This window comes from Rhinatrema bivittatum, chromosome 6 (genome assembly GCF_901001135.1).
Source record: "Rhinatrema bivittatum chromosome 6, aRhiBiv1.1, whole genome shotgun sequence".
Taxonomy (NCBI): Eukaryota; Metazoa; Chordata; class Amphibia; order Gymnophiona; family Rhinatrematidae; genus Rhinatrema; species Rhinatrema bivittatum.
Genome location: NC_042620.1, coordinates 118,330,442 through 118,355,688, shown reverse-complemented (window position 1 = coordinate 118,355,688; position 25,247 = coordinate 118,330,442). Strand labels below are relative to the sequence as shown.

The following is a 25,247-nucleotide window of genomic DNA, read 5'->3' as shown; positions in this document are numbered from 1 at the left end:
TGTGGTTAGTGCAGTTAGTATAGCTGTGTTTAAAAAAGGATTGGATAAGTTCTTGGAGGAGAAGTCCATTACCTGCTATTAAGTTCACTTAGAGAATAGCCACTGCCATTAGCAATGGTAACATGGAATAGACTTAGTTTTTGGGTACTTGCCAGGTTCTTATGGCCTGGATTGGCCACTGTTGGAAACAGGATGCTGGGCTTGATGGACTCTTGGTCTGACCCAGTATGGCATTTTCTTATGTTCTTAGGTTCTGGCAGCCCTGCTGGCTGACTTCTTCAATGCTTCTTTAGAGTCAGAGTACTTCTAGCAGACTGGAGACAGGTAGATGTGATTCCTCTTCACAAAATTGGAAATAAGGAGGAGGCTGGTAACTGCAGGCTAGTTAATCTGACCTCTGTGGTGAGGAAATGAATGGAATCACTGCTAAAACAGAGGTTAGTGTAGTTTCTGAAATCAAATGGATTACAAGGTCTAAGGCGGCATGGTTTTACCAAAGGTAGAACTTTTCAGACAAATCTGATCAAGGAGATAGCATTAGATGTAGTGTAGCTGGATTTCAGTAAGGCCTTTCACATGTTTCTACATAGGCAACTTATAAATAAACTAAGTGCCCTTGGTATAGGCTTAATGTGACTGACTGGGTTTGAAGCTGTTTGAGTGGGAGGTGACAAAGGGCAGTGGTAAATGGAATTAACTTCAAGAAAAAGGGTGCTACTAGTGATTTTCTGCAGGAATCAGTCCTTGCACCAGTTCTTTTCAACATTTTCATAAGCAATATTGCAGAAGATCTGTCTATCAGGAAAGGTCTGTCTTTTTGTAGATTATACCAAAATCTGCAACAGGGTAGACATTTAGGAATGTATGGAAAACATGAGGAGGGATCTAGCGAAGCATGAGGAATGATCTAGAGCAGTGATAGTGAACTCCAGTCCTCAAGTACCACAAACAAGCCAGGTTTTCAGGAATATGCATGAGATAGATTTACATACATTGGGGGCAGTGCATGCAAATCTTTCTCATGCATATTCATTGTAAATATCCTGAAAACCTAGCCTGCTTGTGGCACTCAAGGACTGGAGTTCACCCTCACTGATCTAGAGTCTGGCAGTTAAGATTTAATGCTAAAAAATGCAGAGTAAGGCATTTAGGATGCAAAAGCCTAAGGGAGTTGTGCAGTATAGGGGTGAAATTCTTCTATTCATGAACCAAGAGCAGAATTTGTGGGTGATTGTATCCAATGATCTCAAGGTGACCAAACAGGTGGATAAGGTGACAGCAAAAGCCAGAAAGCTGTTTGCGTGCACATGGAGAGAAATGATCAACCAAAGATAGAGGTAATATTACCCCTATATAAGTCCCTGATGAGACCTCATTAGGAATACTATGTACACCTTCAAAAGTATTTAAATGGATGGAATCAGTCCAGAAAGAATCTACTAAAATGGTCTGTGTTTTTCATTATAAATCATAGGAGACAGACTTACAAATCTAAACATTAATATCTTAGAGGAAAGGTAGAATAATGGAGATATGATAGAGACATTTAAATACTTCCAAAGTATCTATACACAGGAGGCAGACCTTTTTCAGTAGAAAGAAGGATCTGGAGCAAGAAGTCATGGGATAAGGGTGGAACAGATTAGATTCAGGAGTAATCTAAGGAAACATTTCATTACAGAAAAGGTGGTAGAATCATGGAACAGCCTCCCAGTGGAGGTAGTAAAGACAAAGGCAGTATCTAAATTCAATAAAGTATGGGAAAAGCACAGTGAATTGCTGAGGGAGTGGTAGGAATTGTAGAACTGAGCAGTTGGTGTGGATGAGCAGTCTAGCTAGGCTGTATGGTCTTTTTCTGCCATCACTTTCTACGTTTCTATATTAATTTGCAGAGATCTACTTATCCATTGACAGAGCTATGCAAAGGAGAAGATCTTTAGAAGGATCCCTGTGGCAAACAGGAGAAAAGTGAAACAAAACCTACCATTACCACTATGGCTAACTTTCAAATCCATTCACAGTACTGGATTTGCACACATAAGTGGACATGCAAAGATTTATTGTAGTATTTTATAAACTGTGAGGCTTAATTCTGCTCTGAAAGTATGTGTGTATTTTTCTGTACATGTGAATATTTGCAATGTAATGAAAGCACTTATTTTCCTTATCTATTTTATAAACAAGCACATGTATATTTTATACTCAAAATGATATCATGTAGAAATAAAAACCCTGATTTATAATCGAAGACATATTTTATAAAGTATGCAGGTATACTGTTTTTAAAATACTTGTGTGCATACTTGAAATCACTAGTTTGCCAATACTTCCTGCCAGTTCGCCAAGTCTAGACCCTCTAGCACTTCAACTTGAACTTTGCCCAGTTCAGCCAGACCTCCCACCTAAATATTGCAGACAAGACCAATTTCATTTGAGCTAGTCAATTAGGTGTAAAATTGTATGAACAAATTGGCAAATGCATAGGGGTAAAACTCTTATAAAGCAGCAACTACCACACAAACTTCTTGACTTTGTCCTGGAACATCTCTAGACAGCCCCTTTTTTGAACTGGTAAAATGTATATGTGAAACTGAAAATATGGTTATACTTTTGATATTTATAAAATCACAAGTATGTGAATACAGTCTACTTACGCAGAAATATGCTATTTTTCCATGTGAAACCCCTTTCAAAATGTACTCAAAAGGCCTTCACTCAACCCTTATCTGCCTTGAACTATCTGCTGCTTTTCACACTGTTGATCACTATCCACTGCTTGATACTCTCTTCTCAGTTGGATTTCTGGACTCTGTCCTGTCTTACTTTTTTCTTATCTCACCCATCAAATAGTTAATGTCTTCTGATGGATCCTCCTCTACTGTCATTCCACTATCAATTGTGTCTCAGGGCTTTGTCCTGGACTCTCTTCTCTCTGTATACTAATTCTCTTAGTGGTCTGATTTCCTCTCATGACTGTCAATACCATTTTTATGCTGATAATTCCCAGACTAACCTCTCTACACCAGAAATTTCATAAGGAATCCAGTCCCAAATCTCAGTCTGCTTGTCTGACATTGCTGCCTGGATGTCCCACTGCCGCCTTAAACTCAACGTAGCCAAGGAAGAACTCCTTATCTTTTCCTCCAACTCACTTCCCCTCATCTCCCTTTCTCTATTTCAGTGGATAACATTGTCATCCTTCCAGTTTCCTCAGCCTGTAAACTTGGGATTGTCTTCATCTCATTTTCTTTCTCTATATATATCCAAAACTATTAAAATGTACCATTTCTTTCTTTAGAACATCACAAATTCCATCCCTTCCTTTCTGAACACAGTCTCATCACCTCCCACTTAGAATACTACAACCCAACCTGCTCTTTACAGGTTTCCCATCTCCCTCCACTATAATATATCCAAAATTCACCTGCATGACTTAGCTTTCACCAAAGTTGCTACATCCATATAACCCATCTTCTCAAGACACCACTTTGGCTCTCTATCCATTTCCATATACTGCTCAAGCTCCTCTTTCTCTCCTACAAGAACCATCACTCTTCAGCTCCTCACTATCTCTCCCTCTTTAGGGCCAGTTCTTCCATTAAGCAAGCTAAGTGGTTGCCTAGAGCACCAAGATTTTGGGAGCAGCAAAATCTTGCCAGTGTGAGGTCCAGAGAGGTCCTATACCAAAGCCAACACTATTGAAGAAGAAAGCACTGTTCTGGAGCCACTACTGCCAGTACTTAAGTTGGGGAAAGGGTTTGAATGACCAAAGGTTTACCTGGTGCATCAAATATGTTTGCATTGGCCCTGCCCCTCCTCCTGAACTTTGCTCACCATTTAATTCACTTCTAATAACCCTTCTCCAGTACCGCCAACTCCCAACCCCTTGCTTTCCACATGGCTGCATCAAATGCTTAGAATAGACTTCTTGAATTGGTGTGTCATGCTCCCTCTCTTGCCTTATTCAAATCCACTCTAAAAACTTGCCTTTTGGAGGCAGCTTTAAAATCGTAACCCCCAATTATTCCGCTTACAGTCTTATTGATTGTAACCATTTTCTTAATAAATGAAATTCCCAAACTCTCTTTTGCCAGGTATGTTTGTTTTGATTAGATTGCAAGCCCTACTGAGAAGGGACTATGTCTATGTGTTTTTACAATACGCGGAGTAGCACTATAGAAGTTATTAATAGCAGTAGTAGTACCCAGTGGCGTAGCCACGGGTGGGCCTGGGTGGGCAGGTGCCCACCCAACTTAGACCCAGGCCCACCCAACTGGCACCGGAACTGCAAGGCTGTCGCGGGATCCCATCCCCGCGACAGCGAACAAGAGAACCCACGCCTCGCGCGCCATCACGGCACACATGGGGAAGCGCTGCTGCGGCCGTATGGCCAACCGGTCTTCCTGTTGAGGGGGGGGGAGCGGAAGCGCCGCGGGCAGCTTCCGCTTCCTCCCCCCAAAGCAGGAAGATCAGCTGCCTCTCCTGCTGCCACCCGTTCTGCTATCTTCGGACCAAACGGCCCGCCGAACTTTCTGTTTGGGGGAGCGGAAGCGCCGCGCACAGCTTCCGATTTCTCCCCCAAAGCAGGAAGATCAGCTGCCTCACCTGCTGCCACCGGCCTCCTGCTATCTTCGGGCGTCGGGCCGTACTGCGCGCCGATCTTCCTGCTGGGGGGGGGGGAGGGAGGAAGCGGACGTTGTGCGCTGCGCTTCCGCTCCCCCCCCCCCGACAGGAAGTTCGGACCCCCGAAGATAGCAGGAGTCCGGTGGCAGTAGGAGAGGCAGCTGATCTTCCTGCTCTAGGGGAGAAAGCGGAAGCTGTGCACGTGCTTGAATGTGTATGTGTGGATGAGAATGGGAGTGTGTGTGGGTGAAAACTGGAGCCTGGGTGTGTATGTGGGTGAGAATGGAAGCTTGAATATGTGGGTGAATGGGAGCTCGAATGTGTGTATGTGTGGTTGAGAATGGGAGCCTGGGTTTGTGGGTGGGTGAGAATGGGAGCTTGAATGTGTATATATGGGTGAGAATGAGAGCCTGGGTTTGTGTGGGTGGGTGAGAATGGAAGCTTGAATATGTGGATAAGAATGGGTGCTTGAATGTGTGTATGTGTGGGTGAGAATAGTACCTTAAATGTGTATATGTATGGATGAGAATGGGAGCTTGAATATGTGTGGGTGAGACTGGGAGCATGGGTTTGTGGGTGAGAATGGGAGTCTGGGTTTATGTGTGTGGGTGAGAATGGGTTCCTGGATGTGCGTCTGTGTGTGCATAAGAATATAAGCCTGGGGAGGGGTGAGAAAGTGAGAACTTGAATGTGAGCTTGCGGGGGGGGGGAGAGCATATGAGAGTGAGAGCTTGAGTCTGTGAGAGGGAGTCTGTGAGAGAAAGCGTGTATGTGTGTGTGTGTGTGTGTGTGTGTGTGTGTGTGGAAGGGAAGAAGACAGTAATAGAAGAAAGACACTGAAAAGGAATTAGGAAATGAGCTATAAGGGAAAAAATGGGAAAAAGAGACCAGGACCAACTGATTAGAAAAATACAAAGATCAGACAACAAAGGTAAAAATATATATCTATATTTTGAGATGTTAGCAATTTAAATATAAGCAACACAACCGCTCTCTCAAAATTTATGGACAGGTAGGAGCCGTGTATAAAATCGTAATAATAAGAAGGCTAAAGTACCACAAATCACCGTGAATTATGTTTGTATCATTAAGTAAACCTCATACTTAGGCGTAGATGTGAATGCTATGCTGCATAATTTGGCATTATTTATCAGTAAAAAAACAACTAGTAGACCTGCATGCCTACAGCCCACCCATGTTAACCTTGTGCCCACCCAAAAAATCAATTCTGGCTACGCCACTGGTAGTACCTACCACTAAAGACTCAAGCGATGAAAAGAACAGTGTTGCTAGCTTCTGTCAAGCTTACAAACACTAGAAGATTGTAGAAGGTACATGCCTAATGCATGTCTCATAGGCACTATTACCAAGATTGTAGATATATACTAAAGCTTTATTTTGTACTAAAGGTGGAGATTGTTACTCTCTGCAATGTCCTGTTTTGTATGGCTCACTTAATATGCACAGTTTTTATTACTTTCTCTATTGCTAAATGAAAAAAGTATATTAAATAGCATTTCATTTTCATTGTATTTCATGGAAATAAAGGTCAATAAACATTCAGTTGGACTAACACGGCAATCACACTACTTTGTCTCACTTTTTCAGTGCTTCAAAGTGGATTACATTCAGGTACTGTAGGTATTTCCCTATCCCCACAGGGCTTACAGTCTAAGGGGGTCATTTATCAAAGTGCTATATGGTGTTTTCGCATGCATTAAGGCATTTTTGGCATGCGAAAAATGCCTTTAATGCGTGCAAAAACCGCATGGTGCGATGCAAATGAGAAAAAGGGGAGGATATTGGGGCAGGATTTGTAGTTTTAAGCTCATGGAGAACAAGCCTAGCTATCAGGGCCCTCCTACAATCACTGGCGAGAGAGAGAGAGGTGAGGTGAGGTTTAGGTATTAGTGTAGGGGTTAGGGGCCACTTTGACATTCAAAGTGAGACATTCAAACAAAACAGATTTGATGACCTTCGGAGTGAGGAAACTCACCCAAAGATTAGATTTGTGCAATGTTCTCTCAACCTAGCTTGATGTTACCCAGGTAGAGAGTCCATCAAGCTAGGTTGAGAGAACATTGCACAAATCTAATCTTTGGGCGGGTTTCCTCACTCCGAAGGTCATCAAATCTTCACAAGAGAGCACTGTTCTGTTCCTACGCTTCACTTTGAATGTCAAAGTGGCCCCTAACCCCTACACTAATACCTAAACCTCACCTCGAGTGAATAGGTGGGCCTCCCATAGAGATATAAATACCTATCTAGTGTGAAGGCATTATGGCTCTCTCTCCCCCCCCCCCCCCCCCTGCCATTATTTTTATTACATTTATTATCATAAAACACACCCCTTTTCCTATGGCATGTGATATTTAGTGCATTTTGATAAATCCAGGCCTAAGTTTGCACCTGAGGCAATGGAGAGTAAAGTGACACAGCAGGACTCCAATCCTGGCCTCCTGGCTCATAGCCCACTGCCTTAACCACTAGACTACTCCTCCACTCCTGTAGACGACGATAGGGTGTATAAACGCAGAATGATTCTGTTCATAGAGTTTTGTTAATGAAGACAGACAGGCATCCTTTACATATCAGAGCAAATAGGTAATGTTTGTAGTATAACAATGAAGACCGCACTCCATACCGAGACTTACAACTTTAGACTTGCTCAACAGGCCTATGCAGGAGATCGTCCAGGAGATGGCGGAAGAGCCCTACAGATGCCGAAGACACAGCCTTTGCCTTCAGTTTCAAGGACGAAAAAGCCATAATTCGTAGGGTCCGCCCTGCACTTTATTTAGAATACATTATGTTAAATAAAATAGGTATATTTCTGGAGAAATCCTATATTCATTGTACAGAAACCAATGTTATTAGAAAATATTTATTATACATAATATTATACCTTGTCTGGGAAAAAAAAAGATCATGAATTTTACCTCATTCCAATTGTATTCCAGACTCACAAACAAAACCTGACTTAGTATAGGAACTGATTATTACGTTGGCAAAAGAAAGAGTTTTTAAAGCAAGAGCAAGGACGTCCTTGAATAAATTATGTATTGAAAATTAAGCACGGATTTAATAACTTAAACGTGTACTTCCGAAAGCTATAATTACAAAATCTAAATTTATTTCAGAATATTCATGATTGAATAGTACACAACACATTCCATCATTCTCCAATAGAAGGTAAGAAGGTAAAATAAATATCTGTACATTGTAGAAACAAACTTTTCAAAGTTAAGTTAAAAGTACAGCTCATAAATTAGAAAACTACATTCGAAACTTAGTATTGGACCTTGGTTATGAATGGTCTAATCAACAAAATTATCTGGCTCTTTAAGAAGATTTAAGGATTCCTAAAATCTGAATCTGCCGATCCGATTGGATCATTTCGGGGTTTTAGCATATTTTAATCTGACTAAACAGTCAATGATTGTTTTTATATTATTGTAATCAATTATTTTGTTGTTGTTTTGCTGACCACAGGATTTTTCCCATGAGTGAAGAATCGAGAGGAAACTAAGCGGTTCCTATATCCAGGATTTAAAGGGAAAATAGTTTCCACAATATTTGTGACAAAAAATGCAAAATACACAACAGATTCAGGCTGAAGTGAATAATGAGCACACAGTTGCATTTAGACGGCTCACACATTTTTGCCATGTTGAAACTGGTCTGTACTATTTTACATTTATAATTATTCTACAACACGGAGGAAGCCTAATATTTTTTAAGGGATGTCTCAATTTAAACAACATGCACATTAAGCAAATCTTAGCTCCACTGAAAATCTTAGCTCCACTGAAAAGCATGGTCAGAAAGACTCGCTGCGGACATTAGTTTCACTGTAGGCCTCCATTTTGGGCCTATAGAGACACCGTGTGGGGCGGAAAGCTCTAAATCAGGAAATTTGCTGTAACAGGGTTTCTTTTTAAATGACGAAACAATTTATACAAATAAGAATAAAGATCTGGACTGAAGCCATGATTTTCCTGGTATGTAATCTTTTAACCTAATTGACATGAAACTGGCATGAACAGAATTTTATTATAACTATATATAGTTTATCACTAACATATAGGCTACAAAATTATTGAGCAGTTCTATGCTAAACAGTTATTCCTCTTCTTCCTTTTTTATGTGTATCAAAATTAATTTGTTGCATAAATGTGCAATAGGCAGATGCCAATCTGGTAAAGCCGTATGAACATTTCCTAAAAACTATTTTAATTTAACTGCAGAGAACTGCAAAAATTGCAGAAATAACTTGGTAAAAATAACCTTTTGCAGCACTACTGAAATTCAACCTTACAAAGGTAGACGATCAAACAAAAAAATTAAATTTATAAAAATATTTTAATTGTTTAGCCATTACACACAAACGCTGGTAATTAAAATGTTTAGAAAAAATATGCTACAATAAATATTAGACCCATTATTTATAATTATATAAAATACAAATTAGAGCAATACGCTATTCCCCTCAACATTTTAATATGACCAGAACTGAAATATATTGTGTATGGTTTTGAGAATGTTACCTAATATACATAAGTCGCACAATCTCTAGAACCACGTCTACTTTGATTGACTGTCATCCGTCTATGGTCACCTTAAGATCCTCTAATTGAAATAAGAGATTACAGCGCTGCAAAGGTCTGGTAGCGCTAAGTGATTAGTAGTAGAAAAACGCCATTATATTATTTAGGGCTCTTATTTTTATAAAGCGAACAAATGAAGCAATAGGAAAAGAATACCTGATAAAACTAATATCCATATACTTTTAAAGATATCCATACAATATCCTTTCTAGACACGGTACAAACTTTTGAGTTCCACTAAACTGTATTTTTCTTTATGACTGAGGCAAGGTTACCTAACTAGACTATCTCTGAAGGAACTAAAGAAAGGTTTAAAGTTCATTAAAGGCTATATCGTTTGAAATAATTATACCTGAAGAAAGAAAGAAAACGCTGCATCTGATCATTTTTCAGTAAAGTAATGTGCACAAAATAAAACTAAACAAATGATAGCTATAAAACTTTGGCATACTAGGAAAAAAAATATAATCTGCCATATTTCAAAATCATGCTTTCTGAAAACAGAGAATACTATAAAATAATTTAACTACACTTTTCCTTTGCAATACCAAATGGCTGGCTCTTTTCAGTTACGAGAAGCAGACACACTAGTATTTCAGAATTCCCATTTTAGCAGTCTGAATGGTTCCAGGAAGAAAAAAAAAGAGCATCGCAATTGTGTAATTTATGCTACTGATTCATAACCGAAAGTTCTGATAACAGATTAGGCGGACAGTACCGACTAAAATTACATTTCAGCAAAACATAATTCCAAACCTTCAAAATATTGCTAATCCATATTGGGAGGAAGGAAAATATGTGTACAATTAAGAAACACCCATACAGTAAAGAATAAAATGGCAATTTTCATAAGGAGTATAATAAACTGAGACAAGGCGCTTACTTTTTTTCTTTTTTTACTTAAATATATTTTAAGTCTTTCCAAGATGTTATTTGCGTTGATAAACTTCAATTTATAATTCCATTTTTTGTCCTTGCTGTTTATAGATCAAGGGACAGTTTCCTTCAGTTTGGAGACTATTTTCTTATCCTTCACTCTTCTATTCTGAAACCAAATGGTAACTTGTCTCTCGGACAGGTTTGTGGTTGCAGATATTCTTCGTCTCTTGTCCTTGTTAATGAATGTATTAATGGCATATTCAGTCTCGAGTTCTTTAAGCTGTAGCTTTGTATAGGGCACTCTTTTCTTTCTCCCACGCCTGTAGACACACATATCTGGCTGGTTTAGTGCAACTTCTCCTATTGCAAAGGACATTACATGAAAAGTTAGACTAATGTCACAATCATTTAAATGATTAAAAAAAAAACCGCAAGTTTGGTTAAATGGCAGTTCACCAAGTAATATATTATTTAAAGGATGTGTGTAAAATATCGACCCATAAATACCCACATTAAAAGAGGCATTAGGGTTCACATACAAGGACACAACTGTTTATTAGGGAAAAGGACCTTCAACGTTTTTCTGCCTTCCTATACCTTTGGGAAATGGGGTCCTTAAGTAATAAACCGAAAGATACCTTTCCAGGTGCTAAAGGCATGAACAGAGACCATGCAGACATAGAGGAATGCACTCCTTTTAAGATGCCGCTAATAAGGTCAACTTTACCTGTTTCTGCACAGTCAAAGAGAGGAAAACAGAAAAAGCTCTGAGTTCGGCACAGTTGTTGCCTTTGACCTACAAGGATCTGGGCTTTTCAAAGCTGGCAGTTGCATTTCTTGCGGTGCTGCCACCGGATGCAAATGCAGACAACGCGGGGAAACGAGAACGAGCCTGAACCGGCCCCCAAGGTTCTCTCCTACCTGGAAAGGAGGACTTCCAGAAATGCGAGGGCTGCGCCTGATCCTTCGCACAGTAAACCGGGCTGTTCCAGCCACCGTTAGCCAGAGTCCAAGACTGGTAGCCTTCCATGGAAATGTACGCGTCGTGCCTCGGCTCCCCGGCGCTAAACGTCGAGACCACGTCCAGGTAGCCGGGGACGTGCGGGTAGGGGTTGGCGTAGCCCTGGTAGAAGGAGACGTCCTTAGCCCTGGAGGCGACGTCACGGCCGGGCCCGCTGCTGCCGGCCAGGCCGGGCACGTCCATGTACTTCTCCCCGGGGAAGCCGCCCGTGCAGGCGTGGGCGCCGGGCGTGAGGGCGCGCGGCTGGAGCCCCACGCCGGGGGCCATGCGGCAGCTATAGTATCGGTTCCCGAAGTGGTAGCCGTAACCCAGCGGCGGCGGCGGGGCGACGGCGGGGGAGGTCCCCGCCCCCTCTTTGCAGGCCTCGGGTCGCGCTGCTGCCGGGCCGCCCCGCTCCAGGCCGGGGCAGGCGAAGCCCGGGGCCGGGCGGCCGCAGGGCGAGGGCGAAGCCGAGGGGCTCCCCAGCCCGGCGAAGGCAGCCGGGCCAATCCTGGCAGAGGAGCCCCCCTCCTCCTCCTCGCCTCTCGAGCCTTCCATCTCCCATTGGCTGCCCTTGTTCATGGCCTCGCACAGCCCTGCCGGAGTCCCCGCGCGGGCATGGCAGAAAGTGGGATTCCCTGCGGCCGGTTAGCTCATTTTGCCGTCTGTTTATAGAAACTTAACCCCAGGCTGGGATGGGGGGGGGGGGGGGGGGGGGGGGTGGGGACGGACTGTGCCACTCCTGCACTGCGGGCAGAAGCCGAGAAGCAGGTCATTGGCCCTTCGTAATCACATGATCCTCAGGGGGCTCGGTCCTGAGCCTCCTTCCTACTGCGCTGATCTAACTTGGGATTCCCATTTTTCATTTATGATTTTTTTTTTGCTTACAAAAATAAAACACAACCTCTCCAACATGCATTACAGAGAACCGGTCTTTATTGTGCGTGTTGCTGATGTTTCCACACAGTCACGCTTCAAATAGTGGTTTCTTCTGTGTGTTTTCCTTTTCGTCTTCAAAAGAAATAAATGAAAAAACTGCGATTTTGAACCGTAATAGTTCTAACTCCCATCTTTTAACAAAGGACAGCTACCTCTCCAAATTAGACATTTCCGGTTTGTAGGAAAACCCAATTTTTTTTACACAGAGCAAGTAAGTTATGAAATACTTATTCTGCCCTTCTGAAGTGCATTCTTTTCTAATGGGTCTGTAATGATAATTTGAAAGTATAGAAAATTGAAGTGGGAAAAAAACAGATTTAAGTATCGTACGCATTAGTGATTGAGCTTTCACGTTGGATCGTATGTTTAGCACTGTTAAAGTATAATTTTCAAATACGAATTACAATTTCACGATTCAATAACTATATTTGCAACTATTCACAGTTTTGCACTAATTATTGCAACCATGTTTTGATGGTTGTCTCACGCATATTAAAACATTAAATTACTAAAATCAGGGAAGGAAAGTATTTTGGTAGTGATGCACGTTGTTGTAGAAAATCATTTTTCATTAATTTAGAGAAATGGTTTGCCATCTAGGCTGGTATTTATTAAGTGCATTAGTTGAACTCCATATTTTAGAGATTGTTATCCTGTCGATGTAAAGATAAGCTTTATTACAAGAATTTTTTTCAGTCTCTTCCTTCATAAAAACACAAAAGTCCGCACCTGAGTGTCATAAAACATTTCAACAGAAAAAGTTTTGCATTTGGAATTATTTAATACAATAGTCTGGTGAAATACCCATTGAGGCATGTATTACCTGTCTTGATATAAGAATACAAATTTGACTAAGGTTTGCACTATACATCAATGTCCATTAAGAGTTCACATACACAGACTTATATTTGTATTTGTTTTCTAATGGTAGAGTCCCTGCATACCTATTGTATGTGTCCTATTAGCACATCTATTTCCTATTGTTAAAATAAAACAGAGACAAATCTTTTCTTATGTTTTCTAATATATAGTATTAAATGCAAATTGTAAATTTATAGATATAGGACAGTCCTGTTTTCTAAAGAGTTTTTTTCCATAGCTATATGGTGGAGGAAAACAGAATTTGTAGACTCCTTTTTTCTACGTGATACAAATAATACTGATTTGTCCATTGTAGAAAACATGTCTCTGTTAGAAACGCTATTGCTCAGTCGTGACATAAGGCATCGATAACACAGCAGACACTAAGAGTTTTAAACCGTATTACTTTCTGCTGGACAATTTATTAAGAGTACATGAAACTTATTAGTAATAACCAATCAATCAGAAGATAACTCTGCTATTATAGTTTGGTAGAGTCCTGTATAGTAATAAATCATGAAATATAGGAGCAAAGGATGTGTAATTTATGAATAAATATATTCTGAACTTTGATCATACTTTACTATAGCGATTTCTTGAAACACCGGCATTTTTCCTCTGGATAGAAATCAGAGCTGACTAGACAAAATACAAAAATATTAAGCAATGTCTCTCTCCCAAAGTTTAAAAGGACCACATTGAAGTCTCTAATCACAAATCTCTAACTTCATAAGAAAATGTAAGAACGTTGAATTGATCAACAGAATTGATCGATTCACGACTTAAACATTCTTAACCTTCTTAAGCAGTTTGATGTGTTTACTAATCAGGGCCCTCCCTCAGGTCTTCACTTTTGAGTCCTAAAGAACAGAGCGTTTGCAGGTTGTGGTACCATTCAGACGGGATGGCCTGGACATATTTTCCATACCTCAAAGGGTCCCTTATTCAGATGTGATTGTGCTGAGGAATCAGAGTTATATGATTCATTACATAATCTATTATTACTATTATATTTTATAATGTTTTTGAAATTCATATTTAATGTCCAATTCAATAATAGCTTTTTTTCTACTTTTATTAATGCAAATGTAAAATATAATCTAAAACAGAATAGTACAGTTTATAGGAAAGATATGATTTGTCTACAATTGTCCCGAATTGCTATTAAGGAGAAGGTTTCTGTAGATGTCCTGCATGGCTGCGATATCAGTGCTTGTGATAACCAACATGTAAGGGTAATTTGTGATTTTATATTTCCTAATAATGTGCCATTTCAGGTTTTTGAATGCTAAAATATTCTAGTTGCTAAAAAGTTTGAAAATAATAAACATCCAGTAACATATACGCCCTAAAATATGTTGCTTTATTTTCACAAACACTTGTAGGACACAAATCTTGAACTGGTATTCCCACTTTTTATGGCTACCTAGCGCGACTGTTCAAAAAACAGTATTTTCTTCAGTGTTTTCATTATGAACTCTCATGAGGAATAAATGCTTTCCATGAACTATCAAGGCCTTCCTTTTATAAACATTTATCTTACAAACACTGGATGGATATCAGTCCTTCTACACAACAAGGTTTAAAGAAATAATAAAACGTAACTAATATTTTAATATGCATAAAATATGCATACGTGATGGTCCTTATACTTGCAGGACAGTAGTGATTCTTTTCTGTTGTTCATGGCCAAATTATGCAGTCATTCAGCAACAAATTATATGAACAAACATAGCTTAAAACGGTTGCCTAATCGGTACTCAGTCTTCTAGGACAAAGTGTAGATGATTTCAAGAGAAAGCTCTGGCTGTGGTCACTCAATTAGAATAATTAAAATTGCAAAGCAAAACAACAAGATGAAAGTTTTCATCTGCCTTAAATGTATATTATAACATTTACAGACTTAAAATTATGAAAAACATCCAATTGTGCTTTAAGTTTGAAAAACAAGTCATTTAGTCCTTCTTGCAATGTTATTAAATTTCAAACGTGAGATTCAAATGGAGACGTTTCTGCAGCATTGCTTTAAATTAAATGTATATGTGCAAACTAACATATTTTATAGTTTGTTTCTTGGTACCAATTTTAGTATATCAGCACTATAGATTTTTCAGCAATATTAATTTTAATTATTAAAATATTAAAATATGAAATAATTTATTTTAATAGGTATTTTTCTGATATCTAACTCTGTAAAATAATATAGGGAGTTCATTTTATAGCTTTTTCTTGCATAGTTTAATGCACCAAAGCATCTTCTTTTTGTGTAGAGCCTGGAAATCAAGTTACCTGAATTTCTAAGAATGTCATTTGGGTGTATTTTATTTATCGTTTAAATATATTCCTGCCATTTGTAGCTCACACTTTACATTGTGCATTTTTTTTCACTGTGATATTTAAATTGAAATAATTTGCTAAATGAAAACTTTACACCACCATTTATTTTTCTCTCAAAACTTTTTACATTTTATTTCACCATCAATATTTTTCTTACATTTTAAGGAAGTCTTGAATCTGAAAATTCTACATCTTTAACTCTAAGTATCTACTGGTAGTTCTAAACAATAAAATATTTACTAATCCTAGGAAGCAGTTTCAGTGCATGACAGCATTTTATAAATAATAATGAATGTAGAGTAGAAAACTCTAAAAAAATTACTCTTAAGACAATGAATTAAAATTACTAAAGCACCTAAACTAAAATCTTTGATTCAACTAAAATAATTATCTACACAAAGTAAAGATACTAACAATTAAATAAAATTGACGTCTCTTATATCCAGCTTTAAAACGTCCGTACCTTTTGCTTGCTACTGCATCTATTGCATTTAAGTTAAATAATTTAGTTACACTAATTCACCACAAGGCATAAAGCATAGTTTGCCTTGGAAATAACATATATTTTAAATGTATAAGTAATTGGAAAATGTTAATGACCCTAGCATCTACTAATATCTAGGTAAAGTTTCATTATTGTCACTTTATATATGGGTGGATCAATGTGAATTAATTTATCTTTGTAAGTGTTTGCAAGAGGAGAGCCTTAACCATATTTACACAGTAGTGATCAGGATTTCCTCCCTCACCCCATGTTCCTCCTGAACAAATTCCCCCATCTTGGATTTATAGAGATGATTTGAGTCCATATTTCACCCAGACATGTGAGTAATTCATCACATGTAAAATTGTGTGTGTGTGTGTGTGTGTGTGTGTGTGTGTGCGTGTGAAAGAGTGTTAATGTGCACATACACTCCTGTTAATCGTTCAATATCAAGAATTTAAAATTCCACTATTTCTCAAAAAAGCAATGAGAATAATATCCACAGCAGAAGGGTATACAAATAAACTCTCACCTGTATGTTTGTTAGCTCCCAACCAGCCTTTAGATATTTAAAGGTTTTCCACTTCTGTTTTTTCTCTCTTTTCCTCTAGGGGAACCGGGAATATCTAGGGCTCTAGATCAGTAAAACGAACAGAGCCGGATTTAAGATGTTGGTGCCCATAGGCAGAGAGACATGGCTAAATTGGCTATGCCCCTTTAAAGCTGTGACAGCACGTGATCCTAATGCAAGCTTGCATATTTGTGCCTTCAAAATGTGGCCCCTAGCCTAGGCAATTGCCAATGCCTGAATCCGGAACTGAATGAACAGTCCTTTGGCTGTAATCCAGATTTAATTTTCACAAAAAAATACCTCTGCTTCTACTTATATGGTATAAATGGTGATTGAAATAAACTGTTTTGTTTTGTTTTTTTCAGTTTGAATTTTCTCCCAAAACTGTATTCACTTTCGAGTCAATTTCAGAAGAACACTAATTATTCAAGTTCTCCTTCTAAACTGAAAATAAATAGGATTATCTCATTCTCCACTAAATCATGCTCCCACCCATAGTTGTACTAGTGAGTCAGAAAGGTGGAGTCCACAGAGAGAGTGGAAAAGCTTCCACTCAAACAGCAGCAAGCTCTTGTAGGTAAAACTCTTCACAGACACCTAATTGCATCTAATAGTGCAGATTTTAATGTAAAAGCAGCACAGGATAATTAGTATCTTCTCAAGCCGCAATAAACTGAATATTTCCATTCATACGCCAGTTTTTGCAATACAACAGCTTTATCGCTAGATGGCTGTATAAGTTTTAATGTAGAGAGGAGGACAATCCAAATGGATTGTTTTGTTTTGGGGAGGAAGGGGGATGGCTTGAATTGCCGGGAAATTCAACATAAGAAACTCGACACCTGAGAAAATTAGGCCTGAGTTAAAAGAATGTTTCTCATTGTGGAGAAGAGGCTAAGTATAGAATCAAAACACTAAATTAATTAAACGCCTTTATTTTTTAGAGTTTTAGATGGAAGCACGCCATACAGTTTCCACTTCTCAAGGTGTGACTCTCCCTCTTATAAGCTTTCCTTTGGCATGACTCCTCATGCAAAGTAAATAAAACTTAAATTACTACATCCAAGAACAAAGCAGTATTGCTTAATGCACTCGGGTCAGAACCCATCAATAGACTGATGTTGTTTTCTCTCTGTTTTTCATAACCCAGAATGGTTAAATGAAGTTAATGATTTGCAAATCTAATAACCGGGCGTTGTTGCTTCCATACATTCATGTTACGGGTGAATTCATGAACAACACAGAAGTCCTATTATTATTTGCAGCTGTAAATAAACCAGAAGTTTATATGAGATTCTAACTTACTAAGTGCATCCACTGAGTTTTATTACCTGCAATAACAGTAATGCTTTACAATTACTTTTAAGCACCTGCAGTTGACTATGGAACAAATATTTAGTCTGAAACCCTAAAAGTTCTTTTGAATAGATGAAAGCTTGTACCTGATGCAGACTTTGGTGTATTTCACTTATACACGCTGTATTTATTCAAGTGTTTAGCTCTTGCTAAACTATATTGATAATTACGGTTTAACACCAAAATCGTTAACTAGAGAAACAAACAGCTTCTTTTCAGCCAGCAGGAGCACCAAAACATTTTAGTTAATCCAGCTAACAGTTGAGACAGGCAACATCATTAACCTTACTCTTTTTTCTTAGGACGAATTTTATTTCATATTCGAGGAGAAGTTAATGCTTAAAGCATCTTCTGTTAAGTCACTCCCATTATTATGACGACAAGTAGATTGCGGTGTTTCCGCGCTGATCCTTCCCTGGAGCCAGAGTAGGACACAAGCGTAGCGCAAAAAAGATGAAAGCGGAAGTGTAAAAATATATCAAACGAAACAGGCTAGTACAAGGATAGAAGTATGCTCAGGAGTGAGACCACGAGGGGAAGCGATAGAGCAAATAAGCAATCACATTTATGTTTTGAAGTGTAATGCAGGGCTTCCCATACCGGCCCTGGTGAAACCCACTGCCAAGCCTGTTTTCAGGCTATCCGTAATGAATATGCATGAGATACATTTGCATTTGATAGGTTTTTTAATGCATATTCATTGAGGATGTCCTGAAAAGCGGACTGGCTCTGCTCTCACTAGGACAGGTTTGGGAAGCCCTGATCTAATGTATCTGCTTGTGTGTATTATATATCCAGATCAGTTGTTTTGAATTATTTCAAATGCTGGAATTAATAACTAATAGCTCATTTACACATATGTAACATGTTTTGTGGTACTATTGCGGTGTCCTTCTAGATTATTTTCCTTAGTTCAAATACATTTGCTACAAAGTTATCAACTACCAAAAATACACAATAGGACACTAATCTATGCATACCAATATCAAACAACTACTTTATAAATAAAGGGACGAGTATTGTAAAATTTATATTGTCTCTGTAGTGCTCTGAGTTTGGGGAATGTAATGTCCCTGATACATTTCTGCACCTTTTAAGTGTATATGTTGCAGGCATACTTACCATTATAACTACAAGCCTGTAAATCAAATCAAACATCCTTAGTCTAAATTATGTATTACAAATAATATTTTCCCGTTTTTGCATTTATGTTAAGATAACTTCTTTCAACTTAAGTATACAGACACTCTGGGGACTGTTTTCAGAGTTTCTTCCATTCTTTGCTCATTAGGAAAATCTTTGAAAATAGGTCCCCTTACTTTGCCTGAATATGACAATAAAAACTGAAATAAAAAAGTTAATACTCGAGTGTGCTGAAGATGTACAAATCTCTGTAGTCTGTAGGACTACAAAAAATATGTTTAAAAAGCTTACGAAAACAGAAGGGGGCGCCAAACGACAGCAGTAAACATTCTCACTGGCTGAGGTCGATCAACCTATGCCTGATTTTTCTATGGCCAAACTGGACCAAGTGATTACTCAGTTTTTGCATATCTCTCTGTATTTCTGCTAGCAATATTTTGTGCTGCAACACCCATCCGCTGTCAGTATGTTAGTGTATTAATTCAGGAAATATATATATATATAAATGCAAGATATATACAAGACTTGGAGCAAGACTCCTTATACTAAATGAAATGTTTGATGCTGCACCTAAAGTAATTCGGTCATAGATATAACTTAAATGCAATTTGTTCTGTTTACAATAATGTCAGTTTTGTGTTAACAGACAAATTTGCGACAGGCGTTGAACTGGTATGTTTTAATTAAATATTGGATTAGGAATTTTGTAGGTTAGGGATTTTTTTTAATGACCATCTAAAACTTTTATGAAACGTAATGAACGCATATAGCTGAGAAAAATCTGTGATTATCTGCGATAATGGAACTACACGTATATTATTTATTAAAAAAATAATTATGTATCTGTAATCATTTTTACTACTCCCTCCCCCTATATGAAAATGTATTGTTTATATGAGATAGATCCGCAGGCTTGCAAATAGATTGGTTACCAAAACACGTTTAATGAAATTGTTAACATGTTTTACATTATCTTTTTTCAAGATAGTATTCTTAAGGTAGCGGCGCTTCTCACAGTTCTTAAATATTAAGTTGTGTCAACATGAAAAATTGTTCAATGCATGAAATGTACTTGGGAGTGTTATATGAACTCTGTATAGATTTTATAGTTAGGTGATTAGGTTCTCTGTAAAAAAAAAATCAGTATTATTCTGGCTAATTGACAAAATTGTAGAGAATATGGTGGTATTTTACAGTTGTTTTAAATCGCTGGTGAAATACAGTTTAGTGCGCTTTGCATCTTGAAAGAATAGGTTTTATTAATATTAAAGCTTGCTCGAAGGATAATTACAAGGTATAATTTATCGTAATTAAAATGGTCGCTATCAGCTTTATTACTATTATCAAAGTTGAGACCGAGAAAGACTTTGCGATTTACTCTTTGACGAAGATGTAGCTCTGTGCAGCTTTGTAACTCATCAGAAGGCATTTTTTCAACACACTGGAAAACGGTGGACAGTTCACTAAGCCAGAAGTAACTTTGGAGGAAGAATAATCCTACCTGACAGATTGTATTTTTGGAGATTGTATAAAACATATTTGTGTTTATCACGGATCACTACGTAGGGGCCGGCATTAATACAACGAAAAAAAAAAAGATAAAATAAAAATGGAAAACTGACACCAGAACTAGGAAATCAGGAATGGTTAACGTTAATAGATAAGTGCTATAAGAAAATCGGATCGCATACTATGCTTCATTTAGAAGTTCTTACTTAAGCAGCATTCATTAGTAGAATTATTTCAAGTAAAATGTCATTTAAAATGCAATAAAAGAATATGCTGTCAGACAAAAGTAAAAGTGAATATGTTGCACATATATGCTGCTCGTACCAAATATTTTAAACTACAAATAGATTTTTCTGTTGTGTATATCAGTGCAATAAACATTATTTGATTTTGAATTGAGAAGAAAACTTAAAAAAAAATAAGCGAACTGATGGTATTTATAACTGCAATACTATCATCAACAATTTCAGAGGTAATAATGCAAAATCACACAGAAAATAGTCTACAAATAAAAGCTTTATCTATTATTTAAAGTGTAGTTTCGTCCGAGAAAAATGAGAAAGAAGCTGCATCATTAGGACCTAAAAGGCAACAAAACAAAAATCAGAGCATAATGATGTACCTAAATGAAGGGGGAAATGTTGCACAGCTCATTTTATTAATCAGACTGTCAATTTCACCCCAGAGGACAAACCCCAGAACAATTCAAGCAAAATCTGCTGGAGCTAAGGACAACAGCTTCTCTCTTCACTTCTTGTCTTTCTCTCTACCTGGATATATTTGTCTGCTCAGAAGCTGCCTTCATTATCCACTGACAGGAGCTTGTATTTATTTGCTTATAAACCTGTTACAATAAATGATTATTCGAACAGCGTCATTCGTACCTTAATGACGAGCACTAGTTTTTGATGAATGACATTTCGGGCTAGAAAGGATGTATGGGTCATTTTGACCAGTCATTCCCTCGCTTTGGCATCCCACAATTTTTACGCCTTGCTCAAAAAGAGATAATAATATTTAGAGCCACTCACAGGGCTGAATGTGAATTAGCCCCTGCTGCAGCTCATCATTAGTAAAGGACCAACCCTGCAACTTTGACATTTTTTTATAAAGCTGAGATGATGGAAAGAATAAGAAAAGAGATGATTCTGATGGAAAGAGGGCTGCACAGTCCTACAACTAGCAAAAGGCATTCGAATTTGTCCGACTCAGCTGGAAATGCGGTGCTAGAGGCCCTGGAAAATGCTCAGCACAGTGCTCGCCTCAGCCCTAGACTAACTTCCGCCTCCCTGCACAGCTCCATAGGGGACATCACTGGAAAAGGCAAATTCGAAATAGACACCTTATTCAATATTCCACATCAGAACATTGAAAGCACGCCAGCTTCCGAAATCGCATCTTCTGAAACCAGGAAGAAAATTAGCCATTATTCCGAAGTTGCTCAAGAGGCAGATATGAACAGTGATGTGGAGGTAGGCTGCTCAGCTCTGCGCTCCCCGACTAGCTTGAGTGTCACCCAGCTGAAAGAAAACAACAAAGGTAATTCTTCCTCTGCACGCTTCGTACAAATCACTCGTTTCCATAAAACTTGAGAGCTTTGGACATCATTTTTTTTTTTTGTAAACAGTAAGGTAAAGCATTACCCTAATATCAATGGATAAAAATGAGAGAGAAACGTTAAACAAGATTTTAATGGACATTATTGTCTTCTATGTACATATCAAACAATCTACCTCTCCGTTTATGGAAGCACTAGAGTAGATTTGTTATTATGAGGAATTTAGTCATCATGATTTGGCATTATTCAGTTCAACTGCAAACTGTAACTAAAAAAATGATAAAACGTACTTATGAAGTTCCAATGCAAATTTTAAAATGATCATTATTAGTGCGAGCATTAGCAGAATAAGCGACTGATTTTTTATTTGGTGTGCTAAGTGCATTTTATGCAAAATGCAAACCTATCAACAGAGAAATACAGAATAATTTACATCGCAGTCATTGTATGGCTGCTGCCAGGCTGTGCTTCCTCTACAAAGGAAAGAACTGTTGAGGTTCTGATAAAACTGTTCACCTTATTAAGGTTACGATTAAAATGTTGCAGTAAGTGACATTACTACGAAAACATATTTGGTTATTTAATGATTCTTCCTTAAATGAGTACATGCAATATGCACGCAATAACATCAGACTACTCATTTTACCTAGAATGATTTGGTTATGAAGTGTTTAAAAAATATTGATTCTATTAACAGCACTAATTTGCAATAATGACAGCTAACATTAATTAAACCAATTCCGAGTTCTGTTGGCACTTTAGGAATATATCTATATATATCCATATCTATATATTCCTAAAGTGCCAACAGAACTCTGAATTCGTTTAATGTATATTTATTCATTCTTTTCTGCTTGTTTATACAGGCTACTCAGAAAACAATTCAACTGCCAGCACCATTACTTCTTCAGCAGGCTCTGGTTTGGGTGGCTTGAACAGTAGCAACTCCGTGGCCAGCTCTAGCTCCGCGGCAGATCAAGTGCGGCGGTACCGAACGGCTTTCACCAGAGAGCAGATCGCCAGGCTGGAGAAGGAGTTCTATCGGGAAAATTATGTCTCCCGGCCCCGTAGGTGCGAGCTCGCAGCCGCCCTCAACCTTCCCGAAACCACCATCAAGGTATACGCTTCTCCGAGGCTTTTCCTCTGACTTTAACTTGTAACATCTGGCAAAACACATCACCCCGGGTCTTTAAAAACAACGCAAAACATAATTTCATTTTAAAAAGTACCTCCCTCACAGTCCAGTCACAGCCCTCACAAAACTAGACGCAAGCATCAAGCTCCTCAAAAAATGGGGAGCAATAATTATTTTCATAAAATTATTTGTCTCATTATATTTTTTATATATCCTTTTAATTTAAAGTAAAGATAGGTTATGGATGTAACCTTTCATATCTCCGTATAAAAGGCACCCAAAGAAAAATTGATATTTCTGTACAAAAATATAAAAAAATGTGTCTTTTCTACAAGGAAAAGGACTTCCAGCATTTAAGAAAGAACTTGTCACAGTAAGACGCCGCTGTATACGTATGTTTTAGCTAACTGCTCTTTGAAATATCTAATCATGTAATCTGAGGGGGGTACACTAAGATAAAAATGAACTACGCGTTTTATTTTATGAATGCTGCATCGCTCTTTTAATATTATAACAGTATTTGATAATTTTTTAAACACTGATAACTGAAACAAAATTTGAAAATAAAGATTAATCCAGGAATGGTAATTTAAAATATACATTTATTTCGAGGTGATTCTCTGTTTTATTGTTCAGGGTTTGCGTTCTGTCAACGTTTCTTTTTTTTTGTTTGTTTTCTTTTTTCCTTTTTATCAAAGCGGAGGTATATCTAGCATTATCAGTATAAATCGTTGGGATTTTCTCAAGTAACTTTTGTTTATTGAGTAAAGTCCGCAGGGCCCTATTTTATTTTTATGGCTTTCTTGGCATTTAAGTTTGGAAAATATACACTATTGTGTCGCATAGTTGTACACATTAATAGTTGGTTAGGTTGAAAAAGACCAGAGGCCTGTGGCGTTGGTATTAGTTAACTGCAGTTCACGTTTTGTTTGAAACAAGAGCCCGGGACAATAAGATATGCAGCGAAAATGAAGGCTGCCGATCATTCTTCAGAGGTCCCCTAACTACTTCGCAGTCCATAATAGTCATTTCAGTTGGGCACCCTCCCTTGACTGTAGTCAACAGATGACACTGTATAGACAGAGCAAGTGTGATCGCATTTTTCTTGCTTTTGCCGTCACTGCTGATAGCTTTCAGGCGCGCAGCGCACAGATCAGGCACCTGATCCCGTTTTCGTCTTCCTCCAGGTATGGTTCCAGAACCGACGGATGAAAGATAAGAGGCAACGTCTGGCTATGTCCTGGCCTCACCCCGCCGATCCCAGTTTCTACACCTACATGATGACGCACGCGGCGGCCACCGGAAGTCTGCCCTATCCTTTCCACTCGCACGTGCCTTTGCATTACTACCCGCACATGGGGGTCACGGCCGCGGCGGCCGCCGCCGCCGCCGCCTCGGGGGCTGCGGCCGCCTCGCCCTTCGCCGCCTCCATCCGCCCGCTGGACACCTTCCGAGCGCTCTCGCACCCTTACTCCCGACCGGAGCTGCTGTGCAGCTTCCGCCATCCGGGTCTCTACCAGGCCCCGGCGGGGCTGAACAGCAGCACCGCGGCCGCCGCCGCCGCCGCGGCCGCCGCCGCCGCCGCCGCCTCGGCCCCCGCCGCCTCCACGCCTTGTTCCTGCCTCAGTTGCCACAGCAACCAGACAGCCTCGGCCCTGGGCTCCTCGCGGGGCGCGAGCTCGGATTTCCCCTGCACGGCGGCCTCCCAGAGGCCGGAGAGCGGCTTTTTACCGTACTCCGCGGCGGTGCTCAGCAAGACGTCCGTCAGCCCCCCCGATCAGAGGGAGGAGGCGCCCTTAACCAGATAACTGACCCGAGAGGTGGCTTTTTCGGGCCCGGGGGGCAGCTGCTGCGTGGGTGTTTTCTGACTGGCGTAAAAAAAAAAAAAAAAAGAAAAACAAAGAAACAAATCTATTCGGTTTTCTTTTTGTTCCGATTCCCGCTTTTAAGTTTTTTTCTGAATGGCTGGGGCTAATTGGAAAATTAAGAGCATTTAATTTATCTGCAAATCAGTATCCTGTTTACTTAAAACCGATTGAGCCTGGTTTACTAGGTGCCACGGACATTGTTTTCAATACGGTTTTTTTTTTTTAGGGCAATAAGATGGTAATGCTAAAATGGCTTACACATAGGATAAAAAAGGAAAACACACAAGTAATAGTCATTTTTTGAACAAAATTAATTGGAAACTCTGAGTAATTTTATATTAACATAGTAACCTATGCGGGTCAAATTTGTATTTATT

The 25,247-nt window shown here is 38.9% G+C and overlaps 2 protein-coding genes across 2 annotated transcripts; one reads left to right on the top strand and one right to left on the bottom strand.

The window, feature by feature from the left end:
- Positions 1 to 7,614: 7,614 nt before the first annotated feature.
- Positions 7,615 to 11,753, bottom strand: HOXD13 (homeobox D13). Its single transcript, XM_029605845.1, has 2 exons — positions 11,031 to 11,753; positions 7,615 to 10,469 (listed from the first exon to the last, which is right to left on the bottom strand). Exons 1-2 carry the CDS (start codon positions 11,689 to 11,691, stop codon positions 10,219 to 10,221), a joined length of 912 nt encoding a protein of 303 aa, XP_029461705.1. The 5' UTR covers positions 11,692 to 11,753; the 3' UTR covers positions 7,615 to 10,218.
- Positions 11,754 to 21,427: 9,674 nt separating this feature from the next.
- On the top strand, positions 21,428 to 24,810 carry EVX2 (even-skipped homeobox 2). The gene is made up of 3 exons (XM_029604905.1): positions 21,428 to 21,848; positions 22,734 to 22,984; positions 24,190 to 24,810. The coding sequence occupies exons 1-3, from the start codon at positions 21,428 to 21,430 to the stop codon at positions 24,808 to 24,810; spliced, it is 1,293 nt and encodes a 430-aa protein (XP_029460765.1).
- Positions 24,811 to 25,247: the final 437 nt, after the last annotated feature.